Source organism: Vulpes vulpes, chromosome 14 (genome assembly GCF_048418805.1).
Source record: "Vulpes vulpes isolate BD-2025 chromosome 14, VulVul3, whole genome shotgun sequence".
NCBI lineage: Eukaryota > Metazoa > Chordata > Mammalia > Carnivora > Canidae > Vulpes > Vulpes vulpes.
This window is the reverse complement of record NC_132793.1, coordinates 15,598,117-15,612,601: the sequence shown is the minus strand read 5'-3', so window position 1 is coordinate 15,612,601 and position 14,485 is coordinate 15,598,117. Positions and strand designations below refer to the sequence as shown.

General features: G+C 54.3%; 2 protein-coding genes across 17 annotated transcripts in view; one reads left to right on the top strand and one right to left on the bottom strand.

The window, feature by feature from the left end:
• Window positions 1–3,176, top strand: part of PKIG (cAMP-dependent protein kinase inhibitor gamma) — a 101,811-nt gene extending 98,635 nt beyond the window's left edge. For all 9 annotated transcript variants that reach the window (XM_072735769.1, XM_072735772.1, XM_072735774.1 and 6 more), the window contains one exon: window positions 2,437–3,176. In XM_072735769.1, the coding sequence (XP_072591870.1) occupies window positions 2,437–2,516 (80 nt within the window). In that variant the 3' untranslated portion in view covers window positions 2,517–3,176. The remainder of the gene's footprint in view (window positions 1–2,436) is intronic.
• Window positions 3,177–3,666: 490 nt separating this feature from the next.
• Window positions 3,667–14,485, bottom strand: part of ADA (adenosine deaminase) — a 34,897-nt gene continuing 24,078 nt past the window's right edge. For 2 of the 8 annotated variants that reach the window (XM_072735758.1, XM_025998740.2), the window contains 10 exons: window positions 14,190–14,312; window positions 9,764–9,907; window positions 8,961–9,076; window positions 7,769–7,893; window positions 6,991–7,062; window positions 6,810–6,911; window positions 6,486–6,550; window positions 5,137–5,266; window positions 4,390–4,492; window positions 3,667–3,964 (listed from right to left, as the gene is read on the bottom strand). In XM_072735758.1, coding sequence (XP_072591859.1) covers window positions 3,948–3,964; window positions 4,390–4,492; window positions 5,137–5,266; window positions 6,486–6,550; window positions 6,810–6,911; window positions 6,991–7,062; window positions 7,769–7,893; window positions 8,961–9,076; window positions 9,764–9,907; window positions 14,190–14,312 — 997 coding nt within the window. In that variant the 3' untranslated portion in view covers window positions 3,667–3,947. The remainder of the gene's footprint in view (window positions 3,965–4,389; window positions 4,493–5,136; window positions 5,267–6,485; window positions 6,551–6,809; window positions 6,912–6,990; window positions 7,063–7,768; window positions 7,894–8,960; window positions 9,077–9,763; window positions 9,908–14,189; window positions 14,313–14,485) is intronic. The other 6 variants (XM_025998738.2, XM_072735761.1, XM_072735759.1 and 3 more) reach the window with 3 other exon arrangements.

Here is a 14,485-nt window from a genome sequence, read left to right as displayed (position 1 = left end):
GAGAGCACATGTGTTTCTCAACCCCTGTGGACCTTAACACACTGCTCCCTCGGGCTCCCCTCACCTGGCTCACCTGTCTCATTCTTAGAGACCAGACTGTTCTCTGCTGAGAAACCTTCCCTGACCACAAGCAGGAGGTGGCACCTCTGCTACCAGCCACCCCCATCATCCCATTTAGCATAGCACCCCTCCCCCAAGCTGTGGGCTTCTCTCACCTGGATCTTTGTCTTATGCACATGGTACATGGCATTTGGCAGGTTGGAGAAGTTGCCTAGTCAATGGCTACTCACTGACCAGCCTGCCTCACTTCCACACTGGGCGTGCAGCCAGAGGCCTTGCTCAGAGCTTCTGCACCCTTATCCTCAGCTCTGCTAAACTTTTCTGTCCCCCTCTACCTCTGCAGTGGTAGCCACTCTTCCATGGACCCAGGCCTTTTGAATACCTATTTTCTCTAATTTGGAATCCCTCAAGTCTCTGGGTCCTCTGGGTCTAGGACATTTGCCTGCTGGGATGACAGACATTTAAAAAGGGGACCTGGGGAAGGAACAATGTTCACTGCAAGGAAGTGAAGCACTCATGCTAGAGTTGTAAGCTGCCTTGGGCCCTGCACCGAGTGATTTCCACAGGCAGACCTGGGGGCTGTGCTCAGTCCCCCAGACTCACTGAGGGAGTGAGCCTATGGGCTTATAGAGGCCCGGCTTAGAATCTGTTTGCTTAATACAGCCCAGGAGGCAGATGCCTACCCAGATGGAAGGCGAGGCATGGCTTTGGCCTGTCCTAAAGGCTTGGCTGCCCAGTCCTCCCAAGTCTGTGGCCTGCTGGTGTTTGTTAACGCTAAGCAGAGCATACACCAACCTTTGCCTTCCCTGGTATCTCTTATGTGGGGAGCGCAAAGGTTTCCTTACTTTGCCTAATAATGAAACAGATAAGACATAAAAGGAGTACACTGCCCAGCAGTACGTAATAATGAAACAACAGATAAGACATAAAAGGAGTACACTGCCCAGCAGTACGTAACCATGAAACATTTTAAGGTGTGCCCTGAAACTAGCTCAAGGGAGTGAGTCCCAAGGGTACTGGTTGGTGACGAAAGTGCTCAAGAACCTTCTCTTCCACGGCCCCTGGGTGGCTCAGTTGGTTAAGCATCCAACTTGATTTTGGCTCGGGTCATGATCTCAAGGCCGTGAGATCTAGCCCTGCATTGGTTTCCACGCTGAGTGTGGAGCCGCTTAAAGTTCTCCCTCTCCACCTCCTTCCCCACTCACTCTCGTGCTCTCTAAAAAACAAAACAAAACACTTCCCTCTACTGAGAGAGAGCTGGGACTGGCACAGAGGAAGTGTTACCATTGGTGAAGACCTTCTACATGCCAGATGACCACCTGCAGGCCCTATACCCCCATCACATGTGGGCGGAGGTTTCACCATCCTCACTTTATAGGTCAGGAATCAAAGGCTCAGAGAGATGAAACAAATTGCCTGGGGTCCCACAGCAAAGAAATGGCAGAGTAGAAATTACCAGGGAATCTAACAAGAATGTTCCAGCTTGCCAGGACAAGAAGCTCAGGGTCAAATAGAACATCACAAGTTGGGAAATTTGCCCAAAGTGCAGACTAGTTTATCAGGCTTCTGGAGGGCCAGAAGGCCTCTCTGGGCCCAAGCTTTTGCTACAGGTGCCACCCCAGGGTAGGGAGTCGTGATGGGGGCAGGCGCCAGGTATCCGGTTCTGGCTGCACCACTCACTGCCAGCTGCTCGCACTGCTACAGGGGCAGAATGAGGCAGTGTCGAGGACAGCTGGCCCTTAGAAACCCTGGAGTGTGCTGCTTTGTGGCTGAAGTTAGTCAGTGAAAAAGACATTGGCTCCCTCCACTGCTTCTCTCTGAGCCTGCTCTTCTCATCCATGTCATGACCCTAATCACTCCAGGCTGTGTGGACTGCATGGTAAAGTGCCTGCCAGTCCACAGCCTCTGGAGCTCAGGACAGGGTGTGGTCCTCGGCCTCAGTCAGTGTAGGGCTCAGTCTGAGGATGCAAGACAGAGGCCCTAGCGGGAGGGTGGGGATAGTCTGGTAAGGACACAGCAAAGTGAAACAGCCCTGGGCCCTGCCTCAGCCACACCTTGGTTCCCCACTGAGCAACCTTCACATTTGCCCTCTCCTTTTGAAGAACCCACACAAACCTAACGCTCAACAGCCCTTCACCGAGGCTTGTAGCTATCCTCCTCCGTGATCCTGGCCTTGCATTGACCTTAGTAGCACCACACGCATTTTCTTTGTAAACAGTAACGTGTTAGAGGCCAGGCTAAAGGCCCCTTTGGCCACCACCACCTGTACTCCAGCTCCTGTCCTGCGCCCCAGGGCTCATCCACTTTGGTTGGGCCCTTCCAGATGGCCTTCTATCCTTTACGTTTGTGTATATGCTCCTCTTCTCTCCTCTCCAGAAGGACAGACAGAAGTGGGCACCCCAGACAAGGAAGCTAGCAACCAGCCCGAGAGCAGCGATGGGACCACCTCGTCTTGAGTCGGACTTTGCCCATGGAGGATGGAAAAGAGACCTGCTGTCCTCACCAGGACAGGGAGCCCTGGCACTGGCCTGGCAGTCTCTTCTCTGAGCCCCTGTCCCAAGCAGGCCAGGCCAGAGTGAAAAGGCACCCCCAGAGGCCACCGTGGCCCCTGCCCTGGGCAAGCCCTCCACCTGCACCCTCAGGCTGCACTGGCCCACCTCCTCCTCACTGTGCCCAGGTACACTTTCGAGGCCCTGTAGCTGTGGGGTGTTATTTATTCAGCAGGCACCTGAGTGAGCAGCCCCCTCAAGAGCGCATCTCCACAGGTGGCCTGGGCAACAGCCACAGTCCAGCTCTGCCCCCCTTTCCAAACCCAACCTTCTGGGTCAAGATCTTCACATCCCTTTTTTAAAAAACACTTTTAAACTTTTTAAAAACTTTAAACCTTTTTTCAGCAGAGAGGGAGAGAGCTGGCTTTTTTGGGGGGGTGGGGGGCGGGGGAGGCATTATAAGCTAAACCGACCTTCTATGCAGCTCTGCGTCCCCTCATGGAGCTCCACAGATCCATTTCTAGGGAAGGGGTTTTGTGCTCATATCTGTCTGACCAACTCTTTGCCCTTTCTACCAAGATAAGTGACACTTAGGACCCAGGAAATAAATGCTGATGATTTGTGTGACTGGTTTACAATTTCTCCTTTAAACAGCAAAAGTAGGGGTGGGCCTGGTTTTCCCAAGTCTGCAGTTAGCTGGGATCCGTCACTGCCCTGGGCTTCAGTGCAGGAAGTACCTGAGAAGAGGTCAGTCTTCCAGAGCCTGGCACTCTTCTTGGCCTGGTGCCTGATGAGTCTTCTTCCAGCTGTCCCTCTCACTCACCCCAGTCCACAACTCAATTTGCCCACATGGACAGGCCCAGCCCTTAAAACCTACAGTGGGAGGGGGCTAAGAGGGAGCATTTAAGCAGATTCACTCTTCAAGAGAAGCTTTGTTTCTTCTGGAGGGAGGGCAGACTATGGTCCCGTCTTTGCCCCCAGCCTTAGAAGCTCTAGCCTCCCCGTCACAGCCCCCACACCAGATCTCAGGACCCGCCACTGAGGAGGCTGCCCAAGTCTGGGAGCCCAGAGACTCCTTTTGTTCTCACTCTGCCCAAAAACCACAGTTGCTGCACAATACCAGCCATTGGCTTCTTTATTGAGCACCAGATTTTCAGCATGCGTCACTATAGGAGGGAGGTTTCAGATTCAACCAGACTCTAGCCCGTAGTCAGGAGAGATGTGGTGTGCCGAGGTATTCCTGTGTATAGAAACAGGCACATGGCTTCAAGAGCAGCAGAAGTTGACTATAGGCATCATCGTCTTTCTTGAAAAAGTAAAGGTAAGTGTCATTCAACCCCAGAGAATTGAGGAGGCTCCATCCACAGGGGAGGGCTTGGAGAGGTGGCCATGATGTCTTCAGGGATGCTGCCCTGCTTGACAGGTCAGAGACACAAAGGTTAGCACCTACCAATACCCAGGATGTAGAAGATTCCCAGAACATCAGAGCAAGAGAGGAACCCCTTTCTGCAGATGGGAAGACTAAGGCTTAGAGCAAGGGAATGTTTTGCCAGCATCACACAGGAAGGCAGGAGAGGAACTGAGCACCTGGGCCCAGCTCCCCCACCCTTGGCTTTAGACAGACATGAAGATGACCCAGGTTGCCAAGACCTTTGAGACTGAGCTTTGGAAAGTCTCCCCCGAGACCAGCCTAAAGATGGCATTAGAAGGTAAGGGGATCTAGTGAGGCACCATCAGCTAGAGCCACACAGCAAGGGAGGGCTTCTTGTAGGAAATTCCACAGAAAGCCAGGCTGCAGCCCAGGCAAATCAACAGCCCAGAAGCTCAGCCAGGAACATACCTGCAGCATCCAAAGATGGCATCCCATAGGCTTTATAGAGCAGATCAAGAAGCTGCTTCTTTTCATCTTCTGGGAGGAAACTAGACTTTGCCGCATTGATGTTCTAGAAGGGCCAGAATGGCAGATAATATGAAACCAGAGAGCATGGAGGAAAGCCCTTGGCAATCGAGTGATGAGCCATCCTCTTCAATGAGCATGAGCAATTGATTAAGCTTAGAGTGGGGAAGGACGTGTCCGGTGTCACATGGCAGCAAGTGCCAGAGCAGAGACCATGAGGTTCAGTGTTCTTAAAGTGATGACACACTTTAAGACATGACACCGTGATGGGAGAAGGAAGTTGGAGAAATTGGGAGACTGGGTGGGATATGTAGGGCCAGAGATTCCTGCAGGGACAGATTTGGGGTATCAAAACTCCTAAAATCAAGGGCTCAGCCTGGCATCTATGAATGGCCTGAGAAATGTGTATAGAATTTTATAGCTGAGCACACCTTTCCGGAGAAAGAGTCGACAGCTTTTAAAGGAATCTTTGCAGGCACTCCATGCAAGCAAAGCCAGAAAAACCTGGTCCTAGCTCGGCATGCCAGTCTGAGAGCTTGTCCATAGAAGCCACCTGACTCTAGGTCTGGCTTGGCTTGGCCCAGTGAGGCAAACTCCCCCCTGATCTCCAGAGGTTGCAGGCCCTAACCAAGGCCTGCAGGCCTCACACACAGGTCCGGGTCAAGGCCCTCAGGACTCACGGCCACTCACCAGTCTCTTAAACTCCTCCTCGGTAAAGTCCATGCTCTGTTTGGTCATCTGGTAATCCGTTTCCAGGGTGGACTTGAAGATGAGTGGGTCATCCGTGTTGAGTGAGTAGTTAGCCTGGTCATTTTTGAGCCTGGAGGTGAGGGAAGAGCCACCTGTGTTCACTTACTCCAGTGAATAGTCACCGCAGCCTTAAGCCTTGCAGCACCCCGCCCCCCACCCCGCGCCGCTTGCTGTACAGGGGAAGAAAATTCACAGAACTCGGGTGACTTGCACGATGCCACGTAACTAGCATCTTCAGACTCGAACCCATCTGAGTGGGCCAGAGCCAGGCAAAGGCAGAAGAGGAACAGGTGGAATGGGGGCCTGGGGAGGCCAAACAAGCAGCCCCTCCTCAGTTACCTCCCTCTCTAGCCTTCACCTTCACAGCCGACATCCTGGGAGAGTCATCTGTTCCCCCTTCACCCTCAATCCCACTGGGATGGACTCTTCAACCACCACCCCATGGAAAGGGCTCCTGGCACAAGCCCAGATCACCACCCTCTGTTGAAGTGCAGTGGCTCTTACTCGACTTGTGTCCCAGGATTTTATACTGTCAGCTATTCTTAGAACCCTTTCTCTGGATTTCTCAGGCCAGTATCTTCTGTCTGTCCCCTTCAGTGTCACTGTCCTGGGTTCTCTCCTAGGCCTTCTCGCTCCATCCACCATCTCCTGAGGCTGTCACTTCTCCAACCACCATATCTGTGTAGCTGATTTGTGAATCTTTCTCCAGCCCACAGGCTGTATCCCCATGTGCCGGGCTCTGCAGGTACTACACACTCCCCCTCCCGAAGCTGACCTCAGGAACCCCGTAATTACAACACCAGAGCCCTTGTTCCTTATCCTGGGTCAGGGAAGGGTGGCTTTGCCCTCCTGAGGCTGAGGCCACTCCCAGGGCTCAGTCACAAAACAGCTGGAAGAAGGACCAAGGCCTCTAGTTTGATGGTGGATCAGGAGCAGAGTGGAGCACCCAGAGGTGCCAGGAGAAGGGACCACATGAACTAGAGAGACTCCTCTTCCAGATGCCCAGGAGACGGAATCTAGAAGCGTGGAAGCCCCCCCTTCTGACCGAAGAGTGCACGAGTGAGAGGCCCCCAGTCCTGCCATTTAGGAGCTGGGCTACCTCATGTCACAACACATCAAGCTTTGGCCTCCTTGTTTGTAAGTGGAGGACAACAGCACCTGCTTCCCAAGGACTTGAAGAGATTTCCTAGCAAGAGGCCCCGCCCAGGCCAGTGCCAGTCCCTGTACTTCCCTCCTGCCCTTAGCTTTGCTGGTACAGAACTGAACGGGCCCCAGGGACTGGGCCTCACCGAACCACCGCGTGCTCCGTGTCCGACTTCCAGGCGCCTGTGAGGTAGCTGGACCAGGGGCAGATCTGGAAGAGCAGGTGGGTGGCTGGCACGGGGACCCCCGCCCCTCTGTGCCCCAGGCCGGAGCCACCTACTCTGACACTGTTCTTGCTGCAGCCACACTGGCCTCCCAGCTGCTGAGTCCTGTGAACCCCCTCCTGGCATCTCCACCACCTGGCTGCTCTTAACGCCCCCTGCCCATTCCTACCACGCTGGCCCCGCTTCTTCAGCTCCCGGGGCCCTCTGGGCTCTCTACTCTCTTCCTCCTGCTCCCTGGCCACTCACCTCGAAGTGCATGTTTTCCTGCCGCAGCCTGGCATAAAGGGCCTCGTCCTCCAGCGTGCGGTAGCCATGGCCCAGCCTCTCCGTCTTGAGCGTGTCCACAGCCTGCAGAGAAGTGGAGTAGAGCCCAGTACGAGGTGGGGACGAAGTGGGGAGGGGCCCCAGGCCAGCCCAGCAACCTCACCTCTTTGACCACCTCCGCTGAGCCCACCTCCCCTGCGTGCACAGTGCGGTGGATGCCTCTCCTCACAGCCTCCTGGAAGGGCAAGAGCTGGTCACAGGCGGCCTGGGGGGCCCCCCCAACACACAGGGGCCTGGTGAAGCCCCCGGCCTTCACCACACTTTGGGTCTAAGCTTTGGCAGGCTTGAACCATGCCCAGTCAGCTGGCCTGCTTCAAGATGGGGAAGTGAGGTTTTTGTTTGTGTCATCCTAATGCAAGTGGTAGCTACCAATTTTTTAGTTTTATGGGTCAATCATCATATGAAAGGGCTTGTATGTGTTACCTAATATCCACAAATATTCTAATACCCATTTCACAAGAGGAGAAACAGGCCCAGGAAAGTAAGAAGACAAACAGCTGGGAAGAGGGGAGTCAAGCTCTGAGACTCCAGAGCCCCATTCTAAAGCCTGTGCTTTGGCCACAGGAAGCACATTGTGAGGCTTTGAGATGTCTGCTCCGATTCCGTCATCGCAATAGATGAAAGAGAAGCCCAGAGAAGGGATAGTCTCCCCAAGGTCACACAGCAAGTTACAGGCAGAAATGGGCTCAGAACTCCCACCACCAAGGGGGATCTCCTGTGTATACCAAATCTCCAATTTTCAGCACCGCCAGGACCCAACTATGTTGCACTTGAGAATGGAGGCGGCCTCCCTCTCCCCGGGGCTCTCCCTCCAGGGTGGAAAGGCGCTCCTGTGGCTCACGCAGGGGCAGCCCCTCCTGCCTCCTCCACACTGGACCTACCTCATAGGCCTTCACGTGTCCCGGGAAGAGACTGCTCCCTTTAATGGTCTCGTCTCCTGCCAGGTCGATGGCCACCACAGTCTGCTGGTACTTCTGACACAGCTCCACCACCTCCAGGGACCAGTCTGTGGGCAAGACGCCCACCGGCCTCTGTTGGCAGCTCTGAGGAGAGAAGCCCCCCAACCTCCCCTGCTCACTGTCCCCTGACCTGAGGCCAGTGCAAGGCGAGGGGCCCAGATGTCTTCACATCCTAATGGCCATGGCCTAAGCACATGGCCTTCAGCAAACTGTTCCATCGGGGCCTCAGAGTTTCCTCACTTGATCCCACAGCAGCCCTCAAGCGGGGCATAACCCCACTTGGCAGGGAGGAGACAGAGGCCCCCTGCCGTTTCACATTTAAGCCCCCAATAGAACTCACGCTACAGTTACTGAACGTATTGCTAATGTACTCTGTCCTCTTAACCAATCAAGTCATCACGAAGTGTTTAAGAACGGAGGGTCATAGGCTTTGGAACCAGAGGCCGCACCTCCCTCAGCCTCAGCTCCCCCACCCAGCAATGGCAGGCCCGCCTCACACAGGCTGCGGCCAGATCGGAGGAGAGACCCAAAGTCACCCAGGTAGGCCCCGAGGTGGCGTGAACCCTGTGGCTCGCACTGCCCCCTAGAGCAGGGAACGAGTGCCATCACTGCCTGCGACGTGTATCTGGGGTCTGAAGAGGGGAGGGGCCTTGTCCAGTCACACCTTGGAAGCTGGGGCTCTGGACATCTGATCAGTGTCAGCCACAGGCGAGACTCCTTAGAAGCCCCGGATATCAGGCTACTCACGGGCCCGTGGCCGAGACAGGAGGAGGCCTGGCCCACAGGGTCTCAAGGGAAGACGGGCTCATCAGAACGTGGCTTAGATGGGGGTTTTTCTACTGTTCAGCTTCCTTTGTTTTTATGCTTCCTGCATGCAGGTCACACGGCTGTCAGGCCTGGTCTCCCCGGGTAGAAGGGTCTCTCTGTCGCCAGGAGTTCTGAGCTTGCCCAGGGGAAGCTCCAAAGACTTCCGGAAGCCCCAAGCCTGCTGGTGGGCTCCACAAAGACCATGGGGTTGGGGGCATGGAGAGACCAGATGTGGCTCCGGTGCCAGACCGGGAGGCCGGGGCCAGTGTCAGAGGGCAGCCTGGGGCAGGGCTGAAGGTGTACTCACTGGGCTGGTGGCGCAGGCAGCACAGGATGGACCTCACTTTCACCTTGAAGTCCCGTTCTCCCTCCTGCAGGCTCTGGCTCACCAGGGCCACCACCTCATCCGGGGTGAGGTCCCCTCTGTGTAGGGAGAGGAGTAGGGATGGGCCAGGGATAAAGGAAGGGCTGAAGGACAGCCCTGGGCCTGGGACGTGGGCTTTGGGGAGGGGCAGAGAAAGAAGATGCTTCCAGAAGCAGCTCCACCCCCCTACCAACCCACTGCCTCTGAGAAAAGACATGGTCCCAGGTCCCAGCACGCCCCCTTCCAGCTGGGGAGGCCAGACACAGCCCTGGCCCTCGGATGGAGGGCACTGCTAAGCCCGCCTGGCCTGCTTCCGGCTCATCCACCGCTATCAGAGTCCTAGCGGCAAGGGGGCAGGGGGCCGAGTGATACCACTGCGAGATCTCTGCGGGCCAGGCAGAGGGCGGGAATGGGCTGCCCTCCCCTCAGCTACAGGGTTAGAACGGGACACACAGAAGTCCCTGGACAAGGGGACCCCTAGACTGTGGGCTCGTGTCCAGGACAAGGGGGGCAGGTAAGACATTGCCACACACGTTTTCCAAAGGTAAAAAAACTAAAAATAAAAAAAGCCCAGCTGAGGGCTGAGAACCAGGTCTCTTGTGACGGAATTAAACCCATCTTTCTGAGGCCACAGTCAGGACCAGGGAGCAAGATTAGGTCAGAGGCTCCCAAAAGTCCGCCCAGGGGGTCTCGGGTCAGGCCACCCCACCACAGCCCTGGAACGGCCCCCTCCAGGCAGCACTCACTCAGGCTGGTTCCAGGGGATTGGCTCCACTTTACAGTTGGCCAGCAGGTGCGGGCTGTAGCGCACCTCCACGTACACCACGCCCTCCTTGGCCTTCATCTCGACGAACTCGTAGGCGATCCTTTTGATGGCCTCCCGGGAGCCCCTGGGAAGGGAAGACGGGTTGGGGACAAGCTTCCCCAAGTCCCCTGGGAGCTCCTGGAGCAACAAGGCTGCCCCAACCCTTGGCAGATCAAACCCACTTCTGGCCCCCCAGCCCCAAGTTCCAGGTATCTGCTGGAGAAGATCCTAGAAACATGGCAGGTCCTGTCGGCTCTACCTCCAAACTACATGCCAATTCTTGCCCCCTCCACTCCAACCGCCGCCTACACGGACCTCCCGGGCCATGCTTGCCCCTGCAACTGTTTTCCACACAGCAGTACAGCAGTCTTTTTAAAATGTGAATCAAACCACAGTGCTCCTGCGCTCTGAACCCTAGTGGCTTCCTACCTCACAGAGTGACATCTCAGTTCCGTGGCCCCTGTCACTCTCCCCTAACCTTCCTTCTGACTCATTCCATGAGGCCACCAGAGCCTTCTTTCTGTTCAAGGAACAATCCAAGCTCCTTCCCATGTCAGGGCCTTTGTGTTTGCAGCTCCAGCCTGCACGGCTCTTCCTCTCTGGGTCATCCTAGGCTCCTTCTCTCCATTTAGGTCCAGCTCACCTGGCCTCCTCAGAGAGCCCTTCGGACCACCTTGCCTTGAAAGGACTCCTCTGCCATGGCCTACCTGTTCCCCGAGGCTTCACCGCCAGGGCACTTACCCCGACTTGACGTTCTTACCGCATGGCTTGTCAGTTATTTTGTATCCCCCCTGCTAGAATGTAGTTTCTGTGAGACAAGGGTCCTGTCATGGTCTGGTCATGGCTAGGACCCCTCAGCCCAGGACAGAGCCTAGGATGCAGCGGCCACTTAGATGTTTGTTGAGTGATGGGTGTAGGTCAACAGGGGAGAGAAATCAAAGAACACACACAGGCAACACACACACAAAAAGATAAGTGGGATTGCATCAAACACAAAAGCATACGACAAGGGGGACCTTCAATAGGGTGAAAAGGCAACCTACTGAGTGGGGAGAAAATATCTGCAAATCCTCCCTGATGAGGGGCTAACATCAAAGCTACAAGGAACTTCTCCTGCTCAATAGCAGAAATACCAAATAATCTAATTTTTCAAATGGGCAAAGGACCAGAATCAACATTTCTCAAAAGGCATGCAAACGGCTAACAGTTTTATGTAAAGATGCTCAACATCACTACTCATCAGGGAAATGAAAATCGGAACCACAGGGACAGATCACCTCACACCTGTCAGGGTGGCTGCTATCAACAAGTGTGGGTGAGGATGCAGAGAAAGGGGGCCCCTCGTGCGCTGTTGGCGGGAATGCAAATGTGGGCAGCCACTCTAGATGACAGTGGTGGTGGCTCAAGAAAACTTTTAAAAAGTTACCTGAGGATCCAGCCATCCTATTTCCAGACCTTTATCCAAAGGAAACGAAGTCAGCATCTCAAAGAGATACCTGCACCATGATGTTCACTGCGGCATTATTTACAATTGCCAAGACATGGTTACAACCTAAAGGTCCATCGACAGATGAATGGATAAAGAAAATGTGCTACACACACACACACACACACACACACACACAGTAAATATCGTTCCGCCTTAAGGCAATTCAGGCATGTGCAACATAGATGAACCTGGATGACACTATGCTAAGTGAAATAAGCCAGACACAGAAAAACAAATACATGATCTCACTTGCATGTGGAATCTAAAACAGCCCAACTCATAAAAGCAGAGAGTAGAACAGTAGTTGTCAGGAGCATGTTGAACAGGGAAGGGGGGAATGGGAGATGTTGGTCAAAAGGCACAAAGTGTCAGTTCTACAAGATGAGGTAAGTTCTGGAGATCTAATGTTCAGCACGGTGACCACAGTTAACAGTACTGTAACATATACTTGAGATTTGCTAGGAGGGGAGATCTCAAGTGTTCCCACTAATTCTACCCCAATAAAATTAAAAGAGAGAGAGAGGAAAGGACACAGATGGACAAATCCAGAGAGTACCTGGGGTGGTGGAGAAGCCAGCGACTTGTGAATCCTGATTCCCACACTTACCTGTTGCATGACTCTGGTTAGTCACCCTGACATTTACCGTCATATGTGACTGTGAGGACAAATATGTTAAACTTCATAAAACCCACCTAGGCCAGGGCTTGGAATAGAACAGATACTTGAAGTATTTTAGTTGTTGAGTGTTGGCTCTAGACGCAAGGCACACATTTACCTGCCAGGGCTGCTCTAAGTGGTGATCAAGTGACAGTGAACTATACCTAGCTGGAAGTTTCCACCATGAAGAGTGAACACAGAATGGTCACCAGAATGCACCAGAAATTGGCCACCCTGGGAAAAGGGTCATTGCAAGTACCATGCTTTTAAAAAGAAAGAAAACAAAAGCTACTGGAGGGGGAGGAGTGGGGAGAAAGTACCATGCTTTTGAGGATGAGGATGGGCAGCCACTACCTTTCCCAGTGGGCAGGGGCAGGGCCTGGATCTAGGACCTCGGACCTGCTGCAGGGGAGCTGGCCACCCAGGAGGAGGGTGCCCTATCTCCCCCACGGCTGTTGGAACACATTCATTCCACGCTATGACCAGCACTGGGAATACAGCAAACAAGGCAGACAAAATCCCTGTCCTCACGGAGCCTACAGTTTAGTAGGAGAGCCAGGTAAGTGAGTAAAACATACCATCTATAGTAGGTAGTTGGTGAAATGGTCTAAGGATACACATAAAACGGGAGGGGACTACGGTTTTCAGCAGTACAGCCAGGGAGGGCCTCACTGAAAAAACTTGAGCAGCCCTGAGGAGGAGGCGAGGAAGCTAGCCACAGGGCATCTATGGGGAACAACATTCCAGGCAGAAGGAACAGCATGCACAGAGGACCTGAGGTTGGGAACGTGCTTGTTGCCCCAGGTGCCACAGGAGGCCTGCGTGCTGGGAGAGAAGTGAGAAGTGTAAGGGCAGAAGATGAAGGTTCTCATCTAACACCTGTGGATGGTGACAAGTGGTGGGGACATTAGTTTTGTGGGCCCCAGCCCCAAAGGCGAAGCAACTTGGAAGGAGATGGTGCCAAACAGCCTGGTCATCTTGGGCCTTCAGGGAGCTAGGCATATTCTGTTTTGTGGCCGAGGACAGGAGCTGCCTTGGGGGTGATGTGGGAGAGGTGCCTGGGCCTGCTCAGGAGCTCCACCCATCCGTATGTTCTGGTGTGAGGGTGCCGGGGGAGATATGACAGGTGCCTCCAGAAGGCACACGCCTCGGTGCATCTACTGACCAGGACCGGGATGGGGCCAGTCGGTGTTTCCCAGGCTGAGTCCACAAGCTTCCAGCAAGAAGCCTTGGCACGCATCTTCCTTCCTCAGAATTCCTCACGCCTGCCCATCTATTTATCTACTCAAGGGCCTCCATCCGCCTCACAGACCTCCTTCACTGGTCTCCCAACAACCCATACTTGGAACGTGCTCCAAACTTTTCTTAGGTCTAGCCTTCTGGACGACATCATACCTTCTCCATCCCAAAGTCTGGGCCACGCTTCCTCCTCCAGGCAGCTTTCCCTAACTGCCTCCAGCCCATTTGCCTCTTCTCCTCCCAAGCTCTGGCAGCACAGACTACAGAGGCCTGCCCCACCTGGCCTGGGGAACATTGCCTGGGAGGGACAGCGCCAGGAAGCCCAAGGTGGCCTCAGGGCGGGATGTGGGCTTCACCCCTTGCAGCTGTGTGGTCCTGGGCACGCTCCTACAATCCCCTGAGCTTGCATATCCTCTCTGCAAATGGGGAGCATGTCCCATAACAGGACTGTTGACAACTACAAAGTATAGTTGTGTGAACTGCACACGTATTCTAGATCTGAGATATTGTTACAAGAAAAAGAAGGAACAGAAGGTAATATAGAAACACCTGGGCCTGGCTATCAATAAACAGGGAGCCTGTGGAGGACAGAGCTGTGTCCAGGCCAAGCTCCAGCCCCAGGAGGTAGATAGGATCACAAGCCCCATTGTCTAGATGAGGGAACAGAGTCCCAGAGAAGCTACGTTTTCCCAACGTGACAGTTATTTCCTGAAAGAATTGGGCACTAGGATGTGGGCTCTTGACCTCATACTCTGTCGCTTTCCTGTAGAAGTTGAAGAAATTTCAAGACGTTATACCCACTTTCCAGAAGGAGAAAATGAAGACCCAAAAGGTATGGGAAGAGTCAGCACACGTATACACGAGGATGAGCAGCAGAGCTGGGGTCTCAGAGCACCTTCTCCCACCCCACAGGGGGAGGTGCAGGCACAGGTCCCGGCACAGGGTCTGGGGCCAGGGGTCGGGGGTCGGAGGTTGACTCACGCGATGGCGGGCATGTAGTAGTTAAACTTGGCCAGGAAGCCGGGGAAGCTGAGCGGCTTGTCCATGCAGATGATGTCCTGCAGCTCCTCTACGGTCTCAGCAGGGAGGGCAATCCCCCTCTTCCTGCGAACAAAGCAGTGAGGGCAGCTGAGGACGGGATCCGACTAACTCCTCACCGGGACCAGAGCAGGACACCCGGGATCCCTTCATCCAGCTCCTCCCATTGAACAGACAGGAAGACGGAGGCCTGGGGCATAGAGACCCCAGACTGGAAACCTTCCAGCATCTCCTGTCCC